This window comes from Notolepis coatsorum, assembly GCF_963971535.1.
Source record: "Notolepis coatsorum genome assembly, chromosome: 16".
NCBI classification, from domain to species: domain Eukaryota; kingdom Metazoa; phylum Chordata; class Actinopteri; order Aulopiformes; family Paralepididae; genus Notolepis; species Notolepis coatsorum.
This window is the reverse complement of record NC_140180.1, coordinates 48,842,010-48,857,120: the sequence shown is the minus strand read 5'-3', so window position 1 is coordinate 48,857,120 and position 15,111 is coordinate 48,842,010. Positions and strand designations below refer to the sequence as shown.

Sequence of the window (15,111 nt, the reverse complement as noted above, 5' to 3'; positions counted from 1 at the left end):
GCCGTGATTCGATAATCACTCCTGATGATTCTCTAGCGACAGGTGCGCCCAGCCATTGGGTCGCTACGTAACGTCCATCAATCACCAAGCCCAGGGGTGGCTTGGGGTTGCCACAGTACCCCCCCTCCAGCTCCGACCGCCGGGGAAGAGCGTCCGACGCCCAACAGGCATCCTTCCTGGAGAGGGCGTCTGCGTTGCCATGCGCCACCCCAGACCTGTGGATGACAGAAAAGTTAAATGACTGTAACTCCAGAAACCATCGAGTCACCCTGGCATTGGTCCCCTTTGTCTTGGCCATCCAGACGAGGGGGGCGTGATCCGTCACCAGCGTGAAGCGCCTCCCCAGCAGATAATAACGGAGCGTCTCCAGTGCCCACTTAATTGCCAGACCTTCGCGCTCCACCGCAGAATAATTGCGCTCGTGTGGCAGTAGCTTCCTGCTCACATACAAGATTGGATGTTTCTCACCCTCCAGCTGCTGGGAGAGGACCGCTCCCAGTCCCACCTCTGATGCATCTGTCTGTACTGTCATCTCCTTGTCGAAGTTCGGGGAGACCAGCACCGGTCCCGAACAGAGGGCCGTCTTGAGGTCCTCGAACGCCGCCTCTGCCTCCGGTGTCCACTTCACCGTGAACGGCCGCCGCACCTGGGTCAGATCTGTGAGGGGAGCAGTGCAAGCAGCAAAGTTAGGGATAAACCTCCTATAATAGCTCGCTAGCCCATTAAATGTCCTGACCTGCTTCTTGGTTAAAGGGCGAGGCCACTCCCTTATCGCATCAATTTTTCTCTTCTGCGGTTTTACATTGCCCCGGCCTATTGTGAACCCCAGGTACTCTGCCTCTTCTAGTCCCAGCCTGCATTTCTTTGGGTTGGCGGTGAGACCCGCCTCCCGGAGGGCACCCAACACCGCTCTCACCTTTTGGAGGTGGGAGTCCCAATCTGACGAATGAATGATAATGTCATCGAGATATGCGGCTGCATAATCCCGATGGGGCCGTAGTACTCTGTCCATCAGCCTCTGAAAGGTAGATGGCGCCCCATGCAGGCCAAACGGGAGAACTTTATAGTGAAACAGCCCGTCTGGGGTGGAGAAAGCTGTCTTCTCCCTCGAGGCGGGGGCCAGAGGGACTTGCCAATAACCCTTTGTTAGATCTAGTGTTGTGATGAACCTGGCCTGGCCCAGTCTATCAATGAGCTCATCCACTCTAGGCATGGGATAGGTGTCAAACTTTGAAATGTCATTAAGCTTCCTGAAATCGTTGCAGAACCTGGTTGTTGAGTCGGGTTTTGGCACTAAAACAATAGGACTAGACCACCCGCTATGAGACTCTTCAATTACTCCCATCTCCAGCATGACCCGCACTTCTCTTCTTACGGCCTCTCTTTTTGCCTCTGGGATACGATAGGGCTTCAGCTTTACCTTGTCTCCCGGGCTGGTGATAAAGGGGATGCTGGGCCAATGTGGTGCGGCCCGGCGTGGCCGAAAAACACGTCCCGGTTCTGTTGGACCAGCTCCCGAAGCTCCTGCCGTTGGGTCGGGGACAACTGTTCCCCGATGGGAACATCGGCCGCCTCTGCCACTTGCTGCGCAAAAGGGGGGAGGGGGGGGGGCGAGAGCAACACATCCCGGGCATGCCATTTCTTTAACAGGTTAACATGGTATAACTGTCGATGCTTCCTACGGTCGGGCTGGTGGACCTTGTAGTTGACAGGACCCACTTTTTCGATTATGTCGTAGGGTCCCTGCCATTTGGCTAGAAATTTGCACTCTGCTGTCGGAACCAGTACGAGGACCCGGTCCCCCACATTAAACTCCCGTGGCTGTGCGCCCCGGTCATAAATGCGCTTCTGTGCGTCTTGGGCCTGTTGCATATGTTCTCTCACCACCGGCCATAGCGCCTTCATCCTGTCTCTCATCACCTGCACATGCTCTATGAGAGACCGGTGGGGCGACGGCTGTTCCTCCCAAATCTCCTTTGCGATGTCCAGGAGACCCCGCGGCTTGCGGGCGTAGAGCAGCTCAAACGGCGAGAAGCCAGTGGAAGCCTGTGGGACCTCACGCACAGAGAACATCAGAAAGGGCAACAACTGATCCCAATTCTTCCCATCCTTCTCCATCACCTTTCTTAGCATGCTTTTCAGTGTTTTGTTAAAGCGTTCGCACAGCCCATCCGTCTGTGGATGGTATATGGAGGTTCGCAGCTGTTCCACTTTCATTAGTTCAAGTTCAAGTTTCTTTAATAGTTGTCATACAGAAGTACAGAATACTTTTGTACAAAATGCTTCTTACTGTTGCGCTCCAGAGACTGTGCAAGACAAGATAAGTATGAAATAAAAACATAGTAAAATTAGAAGTAAAAAAAAGAGGTCACAGTGTTCAGTTTAGACATATGTACAATGTTCGATGCAGAATAGACGTAGTTACCATACAATATACAATACTGTGCAGTGAACTAATATACAATACTATATAGTGCAAGGCAGAAATGGAGAAATGGGACGAGGTGCAATTTAGGTACAATTCACAGTAGGTGTATGAGTTGTAGTGCAAATCCTTTATCAATAAATATAAAGTGTAAGTGTGTTTGTGTGATCTAAAGTGTGGAGAGTGGGTGCTGCAGTGTGTTGTTTGTTTGAGTGAGTGTGTGCGTGTGGGTGTGTGTGCTGTGTGCATTTGATGGTTGTTGCATAGTGATTATTGTTCGTTTAGCGATTATTGTTCGTTTAGCAGCCTGATGGCCTGGGGATAGAAGCTTCTTCTGAGTCTTTCTGTGCTCGCCTCAAGACTTGTTCGGGTGGCTCGAGTCCTTAATAATTCTCTTAGCCTTCCCCTTGCACCGCTTGTTGTAAATGTTCTGGAGGGTGGGAAGCCCCGCTCCAATTGTGCGTTCGGCTGAACGTGTCACTCTTTGTAGTCTGCTACGGTCTTGTGCAGTGCTATTCCCAAACCAGGAGGTGATGTTGCCGGTCAGGATGCTCTCTATTGTACATGAGTAGAAGTTCCTAAGGATCTTCTGACTGACTTGGAACTTCCTTAGGCGCCTGAGGAAGTAGAGGCGTTGTCGTGCCTTCTTCACAACACTGTCAATGTGTGTGGTCCATGTCAAGTCCTCGGATATGTGGGCTCCGAGGTACTTGAAACTGTTCACTCTCTCAACCGGTGCCCCGTCGATGCTGAGGGGGCTGTAGTCCTTGACCCCCGACCTCCTGAAGTCCACAATCATCTCTTTTGTTTTGCTGACGTTCAGGGAGAGGCAGTTCTCCTGACACCACTGTGACAGGTTCTCTACCTCTTCCAGGTAGGCCCTTTCGTCGTTGGCAGAGATCAGGCCCACCACTACTGTGTCATCAGCAAATTTGATGATGGTGTTGTTGTTCCGCTGTGCTACGCAGTCATGTGTGTACAGGGAGTAGAGGAGGGGGCTCAGAACACAGCCCTGGGGGGCCCCTATGTTGAGCGTGATGGATGAGGAGGTGCAGTTGCCGGCTCTTACCACCTGGGGTCTGCCCGTCAGGAAGTCCAAGACCCACTGGCACAGGTCATAGTTCAAGCCCAGGTCCCTGAGCTTGGCTATGAGTTTGGAGGGGACTATGGTATTGAATGCTGAGCTGTAGTCGATGAACAGCATTCTCACATAGTTTGCACATTTATTTCATGACCTGCGACATAAAGCACGAGCCCTGATCAGTGAGAATGGAGTCGGCAATTCCCACCGACTAAACAAATGAAAGAGCTCCCGTGCCACGATTTTGGCCGCCACCGTACGTAACAGGATGGCTTCGGGGTAACGTGTTGCATAGTCTATGATTACCAGTATATACTGGTGGCCTCGGGACGATTTGACTAGTGGGCCCACCATGTCGAGGGCAATTCTTGAGAACAGGGTCTCAATGATGGGCAGTGGGATCAGAGGATTTTTATAGTGTACCTTTGGTGCTGCGCGTTGACACTCTGTGCAGCTCCTGCAGTAGTCCTCTACCGCTCTCTTCATGCCCGGCCAATGGAAACGCGCCTTTATGCGCTCCATGGTTTTGTCCACGCCCAGATGCGCTCCGAGGATATGCGAATGCGCTAGCTGGAGTACAGTGGGAATAAAGAATTTCGGCACCAGCAATAGTTCTTTAACCTCATCATTCTTTTTTACGACTTGGTACAGCAGTTGTCTTTTTATTGCAAAGTGAGGATATGACAGGTTACTCACCCCCTCCACTGGATTTCCATCTACAGTTTTGATATTCGCACGGGCCTGCGTTAGGTTTGGGTCTTCCAGCTGGGCCGTTCCAAACTGACCCGCCAGGTCCCTCCCCACCTCGTCCGCCTGGGGGAACTCCACAAATGGGTCCTTGTCACTGCTATCCCTCTCGGGGCCCGCTTGGGGCTCCGGCGCGTCGTCACCCACATCTGATGCCGTCTCAGTCTCACTCCCCGTTACAGAATAAACAACACACAGACAGGTTGCAGTTCCCAAAATCATACTCTTTATTTTCTATTTAAATAATAATCGCTTGCTGGCGTTAATCTGTCGGCCGGGCGGCGTCTCCGCTCTGTGGCCTCTCGCCTTGCGCTGCTACCGGGGACTGAGAGGGGGCTCCTCGGCTCCATTAAGTCCCCCCTCCTCAACAGGCGCACCGCGGCGTGATTCGATAATCACTCGATGATTTCTCTAGCGACAGGTGCGTCCGGAAGCGGACGCCCAAACATGGGCAGCGCCCAGCCATTGGGTCGCTACGTAACGTCCATCAATCACCAAGCCCAGGGGTGGCTTGGGGTTGCCACAATACATACAACAAAATGGAAACATATAACAAAACAATCTATAGGTAACAATGCTTTCTCTGCGGCCATACAATCACAAAGGCCTATAAACAAAAAGGGATATTATCAAAGTACAATGCCACAAAATAACACTAGGCCTAGCCTCATGCCAGAGAGAGAGAGTGACTGAAGTGAGAAGCCATGTTTTAACAGGTGTGTGGTGATCCATGATTGGGTGGTGGGTGATGGGTGTTGATTGAGTGTTGGAGTCTGGAAAACCATCCACCAATCGGTGCTGTGCTGCTATAATGGAAGGGCAGGCCTGGCAGGGACCAATGGTGGAGGACGGGTGGAGGGAACAATGGCTGGAGGGAGGAAACAAAATGGAGAACACACACACATGGAGACACACACTGGGGAATATATACATTGGGATGTAACAAGAATCAAGAAATGTGCATGCCATTGTATAATAATATGTACAGTGATGGCGGTATAAAGACACTATGGTAATACATTGATTGATTGAACACTTTATTAACAGATTGCAGAATGGGTACAATACAGTATGGCTCAATACACACAATTGTTAAGGGGATGCAGACCAGAGAAGGACTTTCATCTGGTCTGCATAACTGAATCATTTTAAACTATTTTTACTATTTGTGTTACTGAAAACTGTAAGCGGAGAACCTATTGGGATGCTAGATCCTAATGTGAAACACTGTGATTCTACCTGTCTATCTTTTTATGCTCGCTTATGCCTGTATTTTTTACTGTTGTGAAGCACTTTGAACTGCAACCTCTGTATGAAAAGTGCTATACAAATAAAGTTATTATTATTATTATTATTATTATTATTATTATTATTATTATTATTATTATTATTATTATTATTATTATTATTATTATTATTATTATTATTATTATTATTATTATTATTATTATTATTATTATTATTATTATTATTATTATTATTATTATTATTATTTAATTATTATTATTATTATTATTATTATTATTATTATTATTATTATTATTATTATTATTATTATTATTATTATTATTATTATTATTATTATTATTATTATTATTATTATTATTATTATTATTATTATTATTATTATTATTATTATTATTCACTGTGTACCCTTGCCTATTATTGATTGATTGATTGATTGATTGATTGATTGATTGAAAACTTTATTAACAGATTATAGAATGGGTACAATACAGTACGGCTCAATACACACAATTGTTAAGGGGATGCAGACCAGAGAAAGACTTTTGTCTTGTTTACATCAGGGTCCCCCATTTTCAATCCATAATGACTTTTATGACAGACACAATATACAGATATATATCATGACATTTATGACATACATATACAGTACTGTTACATTTGTGACATACACGATATGCAAATATACAGTACTAACAGAAAATATATACATACGAGGGGGAGGATACTGTACATTGGGAGGAGGTGCGGGGGGGGGGGGGGGGGGGGGGGGGGCGACCGGGGGGGGGGGTCTCCCTTATTTTCAAATCCCAATGTTGACAGCTATGCTGAACAAGGTGGGAAACAGATAATATCAATATTCAACACTTTATTGCTATTTATCTCAGCACTCATTTACATTTTCAGATGATCACTTCTACAACATTTCGTAGGACATTTTCACAAGCCACTAACACACCCTTTTAACAGATCATGAACTATGTTGCACCATGTGCAATGTAATGTTTATAATTATGTAATGTTTAAGAAAAATCTACTTTCATATTTTTTTATAAATCTTATCACATTTTTAACTAATGACCAAAACTGCTGATTTTTTTTTACAAAATTATATCTGTTACATTTCATGAACACACTTTTGAATTTAACACAATTTATTTATATTGTATTCACCTTTGCCATGTTGCCACTGACACCATCTGGTTTCTTTGTTAGTGGGAAGACTGGCATTGCATGCTGTTCACCAGTGTATTGTAATCTGGTGTGTAACCTGACACTGCAACTCTGAGTGAGATTCGCAGATGTGCATCAGTGAGGCGTGTTCTGTGTTTGTTCTTAATGAAGTTCATGTCAGAAAACGCTGATTCACAGATTGGCAACCATAGCTGCTGTGCATAACCCACTGTAATTTTCTGTGTCAACAAGGCACCAAAAGTTTGGTGCAGCCTGGTAGGCTTTGAGGTGGAGGTCATTTTGCAATGTTACGATTTCCCAGCTTACAAGTTGCACGTTGCACTTAGTTGCTCAGCAATGTATGTTATGTCCACGTTCATGAAAGGGTTGGAAATGAATGACACACATGGCTCAAGCTGAGCAAGGTCACAAAACCTATTCTCAAACTCTTGCCCAAGTTGTGAACATAATGAACTTTGATCAACCAGTTTACGATTAATAAGCACATCCTGAAGAGCACAAAAGGACAGCTGCAGGTTCTTAACAGGATGTTGTGATCCACTGAATCAAATGCCTTCTGGAGGTTTAACATTACCATTCCACAGAACTTTCCCTCATCTACCTCTTTCCGGATGTAATCTGTGAGGAACAGCAGGCAGGTGTCTGTTGAGTGGGACCTCCTGAAACCAGATTGGTATTTGTACATTAGGTTATTAGTGGAGAAATACATGTCTATTTGCTCATATACAAGCCTCTCAATGGTTTTTGAAAGGACGCCCAGGATGGAAATAGGTCTGTAGTTACCCGGTTCCAATTTGTTTCCCTTTTTGTGGAGAGGAATAACTCTCGCCGATTTCATTTCGCTTGGAAATGTTCCTGTATCTATGGCTAGGTTAGCAATGTGAGCTACACATGGGGCAATGATTCCTGCAGCATCCTGCACACATTTACCAGGGATGTTATCTAATCCAGTAGCCCTTGAGGTGTCAAGTTGTTTTTCCTGGACCTCCATCTCAGTCACTTTCCTAAAGGAAAAAGCATCTGCTTTAACCCCCTGATCTAGGTAGAATTTCTGGACTTCACTCTCTATGTTGTTGCCGGGTTTAGCTGGTATCTTTTCAGATAGAGTTTTTGCAATGGATGTAAAATAGCTATTCAGACGGTCTGCCACCTCTGATTTGTCGTCTCCAATTTCTAAACTTATATTGCCCGATTTAGTCTTTAATTTCTTACTGTATCCTACCTCTTTAAGTGTCCTCCAGAGTTTCCTTGAGTTGTTCCTATACTCTGTTATTTTTTAATTGAAAAAGCCCTTCTTTGCCACTTTAATAAAACTATTTACATCGTTTTTTTGTGTTTCTTGAAATCTAAAAAAGCCTGGTCTGTCCTGGACTTCTTAAATTGTTTAAAATAATTGTTCCTTATTTTAATAGCTTTTAAAATGTCATCATTGATCCAGGGCTGTGTCCTCTGCTTTATCCTGACCCTCTTCCTGGGTGCTAATCTGTCAACCACACTGAGTGCATAATCAACAACGCCGCTGTTTATTATCCTTTGTTTATCAGAGACCAGTATTAAGTCGATTATGGTCTGAGAAAGGGAGGTCACTGATGAGCTGGTGCAGGTCAAACTATTTACAATAGTTCAGAAGGGACTTTAATCCAGAACTCTTTTTAAGTAAATCCGTGTTGAAATCTCCCATGACAACAACTTCAGATTTCTCAAAATCCGTGCACTTGGAACATCTAGTCTAGATCATCATAAAAGTTGCCCTGGTCTGGTGGCCTGTAACATACTAAAATAATTATTGGTTTGCTCTTGGGTAACAGAATATCAAGCCACATCGCTTCTACCACATCGTGTTCAAGATCAGATTTAATATTAAAACCAATGTCAGACCTAATAAAAGAACACACCTCCTCCGTTTCGGTTTAGATCTTTCCTTACAATTATATAGTTCTCAATCTCAATTTCGGAGTCGCTTATTGAACTGTAAAGCCAAGTTTCACTGAAACATATTACTTCTACCTTGCAACTACTAAATAGTAGCCGAAGTTCGTCTATTTTGGGGAGGAGGCTTCTGATATTTAGATGGGAAAAGTGTAGTCCTCTTTTTGCGTATAGTTTATCCAAGTTTGGTAGCGTCCCGTCTTCTCCGTGGATATTCGCTTCAGGTCTCCGCTGCTCTATCGGCGTTCGTTCCGGCCCTGTGGCTTCTTTGCCCCGGTTCGTGATTTCGTGCTCAGATCTCGCGTTTCTAGGTAGGCCGTCGTCAGATCTCCGCTGCTCCACCGGCGTTGATCCCGGGGCTGCAACACCTCGGCCCGCAATTCTGTGCAAGTTGCCCCCAACACAGCAACTAGTTAGCCAAGTCTGGCCCTGTAGTGTAAACCAGGCTAATATGTGTATTTATCCTGCAGCCGTGTCTCAGGCTGAGGCCTTGAAGGAGGAGAATGACTCTCTACGCTGCCAGCTGGATGCCTACAGGAACGAAGTGGAGCTGCTCAAACAGGAGCAGGGCAAGAACCAGCCAATCAGGAGCGAGGAGGACAACACACACTCCCAACAGCTGAGCTTCTTACAGCAGGCTCTGCAGGGCATGCAGAAGGTAACACACACACACACACACACACTCAAATAATATACTATTTTCACTCAAAACCAATGGCTGAAAATGATTCTACAATGATCTGCTCTACTTTGCTCTGTTCTGTACTGAAGACTTTTCTATGTAAACAAGTTCTGCCAGATCTTCCAGTAGAATGCAATATTTTAGACATAAATGGAGCAATAGATTTGTCCAGTAGAGCAGTTTCATACTGTATGTATGTGTATGGGAGGTAGAGGACTTCAAACAGCGCACAACTACATCAGTCTCACCTGAATTTAGTCAATTATTATTATTTTACTTTTGTTGTTGTGATTATAGCGAGTAACAACGCTCAAAGAGAAAATGCTATTTACAATGGTGTGTGTGTGTGTGTGTGTGTGTGTGTGTGTGTGTGTGTGTGTGTGTGCGTGTGCGTGTGTGCGTGCGTGCGTGGGGCAGTCAGTAAAATTGTAGGAATCAATGAAAATCACCATTATGTCCAAAGTCCTATCTGCATCCTGGTGCACAAAAGGCATATCGTGCGTGTCCATTTTCTTTCTCAATAAAGTCAACTCTGTTTCTTTATTTTTCGCATAAAAGCCTTCTTTGTAGTCAAAGAAGTGCTGCTCCTCCTCATCTCCACTGGTCCAGAGGTTTTCCTTGTTATCAGCCTGCATCTGCTCTTTGTCCAATGTAGCTGACTCACGGCCTTCTGTCACAAAGCCAGTTGTTTCTTGCTAATTTAGTTTGAGCATAATGACTAGCTGTTACATATTAGTAGTAGCGGATTGTTGTCTCTTTGTAGAAGGTTGGGATAATAATGGTCAACTGATACGTAATAACATGTTAATAGTGTTTTTAGTTGCTAAGTACCAACATTGTTGTTCCAGTTACATATCCGGTCTGAAACACTAACCTGAAAATCTGATAATCTTGGAGGATCTACATTTAATTTGTATACTGGTAAATGTGTAAATTAGTATTAAGACGGTGCGGCTGGGTAGCGCAGTGGACTAAGAACTCGCCTACCACCGCAGAGACTCTGGGATCTAATCCAGCTGTCAGCGGTACCTCCGGCTTCGTCAGTTGTCCCTACTAACACAATTGGCAGTGTTAGCGGGTGGGAAGCCGGTGGGGTATGTGTCCTGGTCGTTGTAAACTGTGACTCCTGGTCAGTCGGGGCGCCTGTTCAGTAGGGAGGGGATCTGGGGGAAATAGCATGAACCTCCATACATGTTACGTTCCCCCAGTGAAACTCCTCGCTGTCAGGTGAAAAGAAGCGGCTGGCGACTCCACATGTATCGGAGGAAACATGTGGTAGTTCTACGCCCTCCCCAGGCCGACAGTGGGGCAATGCGTGCAACGACAATTGGCATAATGACTAAATTGGGATGCGTGAAAAATACAGAAAAGTACAAAAATATTTTATAGCAGATGACCAGCATAAGTGGTGAATGCCTACATACCGGTATTGTGTTATTGCTTTGAGACACTGAGTCTATTGATGTTATCTGTTGTCTTTTTTGTAGCAACTGTTGAAAATGAGGGAGGAGCTAAAACAGCGAGATTCGGAGCTGGAAAAGGGTGTGGAGGACAAACAGAAGCTGGAGAGCCAAGTCCAGAACCTCAAGGAAGGACTGCAGAACCTGCAGAACAAAGGCACACTGCAGGTCAGTGGCAGAGACACACACACACACACACACACACACACACACACACACACACACACACACACACACACACACACACACACACACACACACACACACACACACACACTGCAGGTCAGTGGCAGATATACACACACACACACGCACGCACGCACACACACACACACACACACACACACACACACACACACACACACACACACACACACACACACACACACACACACACACACACACACACACACACACACACACACACACACATACAAAGACACACTGCAGGTCAGTGGCAGGAACACACACAAAGACACACTGCAGGTCAGTGGCAGGAACACACACAAAGACACTGCATGTCAGAGGCAGGAATACCCCCCCCTACACACACACACACACACACACACACACACACACACACACACACACACACACACACACACACACACACACACACACACACACACACACACACACACACACACACACACACACACACACACACACACACACACTGCAGGTCAGTGGCAGAGATACACACACACACACACACACACACACACACACACACACACACACACACACACACACACACACACACACACACACACACACACACACACACACACACACACACACACACACACACACACGCACACAAGGTCAAGTGGCAGGAATACACACACATATTTGCTCACTTGCTCACAGTTATTTAATCTCTAATGCTTGAACGTCTTGCATATACATAACTTTTTTGTGTAGGTTGTTAGGAGCTTGCAAGCACCTTACATGTGCAGCCATAGCATTTTTCCCTCAAGAGGATGAGGATGAAACACAACTTTTTGTCCACGAGTTGTTAAATTGAAATACTTTTTGGGTTTGAACTACCCTCTATAATTTGTGCTGTGGCCTAATCAGAGAGAAACTGGTTAAAAATGAGTTTCATTGCACATACTGAATTGTGTTTCAATTAGGGATGTCCGATATTATCGGCCTACCGATATTGGCATTAAAATGTGATATAGGAAAATATCGGTATCGGTTTAATTTTAATTTTTAATTTTTAATTTTATTTTAACATTTCTATAACCTTTATTTACCCAGGCAAGCAAGTAAGAACAAATTCAGATTTTATTTATTGTCAAAAGTATGCATAATGTTGTGTTAATTCCACAACAAGAGATATGTAATGTTAATTACCTGAAATTATTCCGTTTTTTTTGGGGGGGGGGGGGGGGGGGGGGGGGGGGGAACCCTGCATATATCGGTATCTGTTGATATCGGTTGATATCGGTATCGGAAATTAAGAGTTGGACAATATCGGTATATCGGTATCGGTAAAAAAGCCAATATCGAGCATCCCTAGTTTCAATTAATATTATAGAAGTAAATCATATGACACTGAATGCAAGCTGCGTGGCTAGGTGGGGGGTACTTACATACAAGTCTTCTACGTGTGTTTGGAGCAGAGGAGCAGAATCTCTTTGTTGAGAAATGACTGGTGTGAACAGCCAGGCTCCTGTTCGCAAGAGAACATCTCTTCGCGGCTCTTCGGCATCCAGTGTGTCTCTGATCAGTTAGTCTGATAGACAGATGGCCTGCAGCACCACGCCTTGCAGCATGACTGGTCACTAATGTAAACTAATGCCACGCCATGAGCTGTAGCCAATCTTAACACAGTAGTCATCTGTCTCAAAGTCACATTAGTCATTTATTTGAATTTACTGCTTGCTCATGTATTTACATTTGTACAGACCTCTCCCACTGTCTACCAGCTGATATCATGGTAAAACTGCAGTGACAGTTTAGCAGTAATTAAAAATAAATACAAGTGCCTCCCCATCTCTCTAGGCAGCCTCTGCACTTTTGTGCTCTGTCATGAAAAATTTACTGACTTCAAAAAAATATTCATAAACAGCTGTCTGACAGCTTTCTGCTTTCTATGGCCTGTAACCTCAACGCGGTCTGATCAGAACATGTAAATAAAGTACTAATCGACCACAGGAAAAAAGTTACATAATGTACGTTATGTTATAGCTAGCCGTAAGTAATATATTTACTTCTTGTATAAGTCATTTATGTACATTTCGTATCAGCAAAAGTCCAAAAGGACCAGGAGTCGAACCAACAATGATTGTGGTCGTGGGCAAGTGCGCTCAGAAAAGTGTGTCTCCGTAGTCTTGAGGTAAAGGCACTTGCCTCCCATGCGAGTGCCCCGAGTTTGTTCCCCAGCAGGGGAACTCAAAGGTTTTCTGAAAACGTTATAAAGATTTTAAATATGGAATATATGTACTCATTTGTAATACATACACATTGTAATTTTAATTAAAAATGTTTTACTTACATTTTTATTTAACATTTATAGACATACAACACTTAGACAATACTTACAATGACATCCATAACATAACAATATACAAATATGGGTCCCTTGAATATGGCGTCGTTCAGCCGCCCATACCCCCATAAGAGGGCCCGCCCCCTCCCGCCATCTACCCCTAGAAACCGGGCTCCCCCACATCCCAGGTTCGTCCCACGCGGGGCCGAGCACTCAGCGACACGGGTCCATTGAATTAAATTGGGCTAGGCTCAGTTGAGGGGAAGGAGCGACTCCCCCCCACCGAGACAAGCCTGCTACCTCCCATGTCACCAAGCACCACGCACCACGAACCCACAACCCACGAGACCCCACTCTCCCGGGCCAAACCGCAGAGACGATGGCCCCCCCCCCCCCCGGGACATTCCCCCCCCTGAGCCAAGCCCATAGAACTCCCACTTATCCCAGGCCGATGTGCGCGGAGCCGGGCCCCCAGCGACACGGGTCCCTTGAATCAACTGGGCCAGGCCCAGTAGAGGAGAGGGACCGAGTCTCCCCCCCACCGAGCCATGCCCGCTACCTCCCATGTCACCGAGAGCCCCACACCCACGCCCACCGACCCCGCAACACACAGGACCCCACTGGGAAAAGCTCAGCCGCTCTGACCCCATTCATTCCCCCCCACTGAACTCAGCCTGCCCACCTCGACCGACCAATCAACATCGAGCAAGTGGCGGAGCCGCGGCAGTCGCGAGACTCAGGAAAACGCTCTGAGCATGCATATTTTTGCTTTTCAAAGCGGTCCGCCTTGAAAAAAACTTCCCCGGTGGACACAAAGCCTAAGGCTGGTTACTATGAATACACAAATCCATTGTTTATAAAGTCTCATATTATGAAATGTAATGATTTGGTTTATTATAAAACTATGCAAATAATGTACAGAGCTAAAGCAAAGTTACTCCCAGACGGGGTGCAAAGGTTTTTTTCAATACATGAAAGAAAATATGATTTGAGAGATATTTGTAAATTTACTGTTCAAAAAGCTAAGAAAGGGATTATTTCTATTATTGGGATTAACTTGTGGAATAATGCTGATATACAGTTAAGAATGAGTAATTCGCTTTTGGTTTTTAAGAAAATGGTTTGTAAAGCTATTTTTGAAAACTACAAGGGTGAATAATACTGTTTTTTTTGCTATTTTCTTTTAGAATACTGTTTGAGTCTTAATTTTTGTAATTTTTGTTTGAATATAGGACAGGCATATATAAGCATTATGCTTCAGTCTGTACCTTTTCAAATATTGTTAAATGATGGTGTATATTGTATTGTGTGAGATGATGACTGAATAAACTACTACTACTACTACTACTACTACTACTACTACTACTACTACTACTACTACTACTACTACTACTACTACTACTACTACTACTATGCTGTAGGACTGTGTTGCACTCTGTCTGAGACCGCAACGGTGCAATACCGCCACCTAACGCCTTGCGGCCGCTATTGCACTCCATTTGAAACTATATGGTTTGTTTTCCTGGCCGAGCTGCAGCGTGCAGGCGGGGTCTAAACACTCCAGCAAGACAAGCGCGTATAACGATGCATCAACGAGCCCCCCCCCCCCCCCCCCCGTTCATTTTATTTGGTGGATAACATGGGACACACGACCGTGACCAGTATTTGGAATGGCGATCAGATAATTGGATTATTCTTTTTGCAGTACATCATAGACAATGTAAGGACTATATATTATCAATCTTGCGTTGATCAGAAAAAAATTTCCCCGCGATCGCAGCGTGTGTCTGTGTGTGTGTGTGTGCCGTGTCCCGTTGGTTGCGATCAAAGCACGGAGGGCCGGCTTCC

General features: G+C 45.1%; 1 protein-coding gene across 1 annotated transcript in view; it reads left to right on the top strand.

Moving 5' to 3' along the window:
* LOC311242959 (ecto-NOX disulfide-thiol exchanger 2-like) overlaps positions 1–15,111 on the top strand; it is a gene marked incomplete at both ends in the record, with an annotated part of 492,204 nt that overhangs the window by 453,986 nt on the left and 23,107 nt on the right. The window contains 2 exons of the mRNA XM_084332023.1: positions 9,092–9,279; positions 10,791–10,931. Of these exons, the coding sequence (XP_084188149.1) occupies positions 9,092–9,279; positions 10,791–10,931 (329 nt within the window). The remainder of the gene's footprint in view (positions 1–9,091; positions 9,280–10,790; positions 10,932–15,111) is intronic.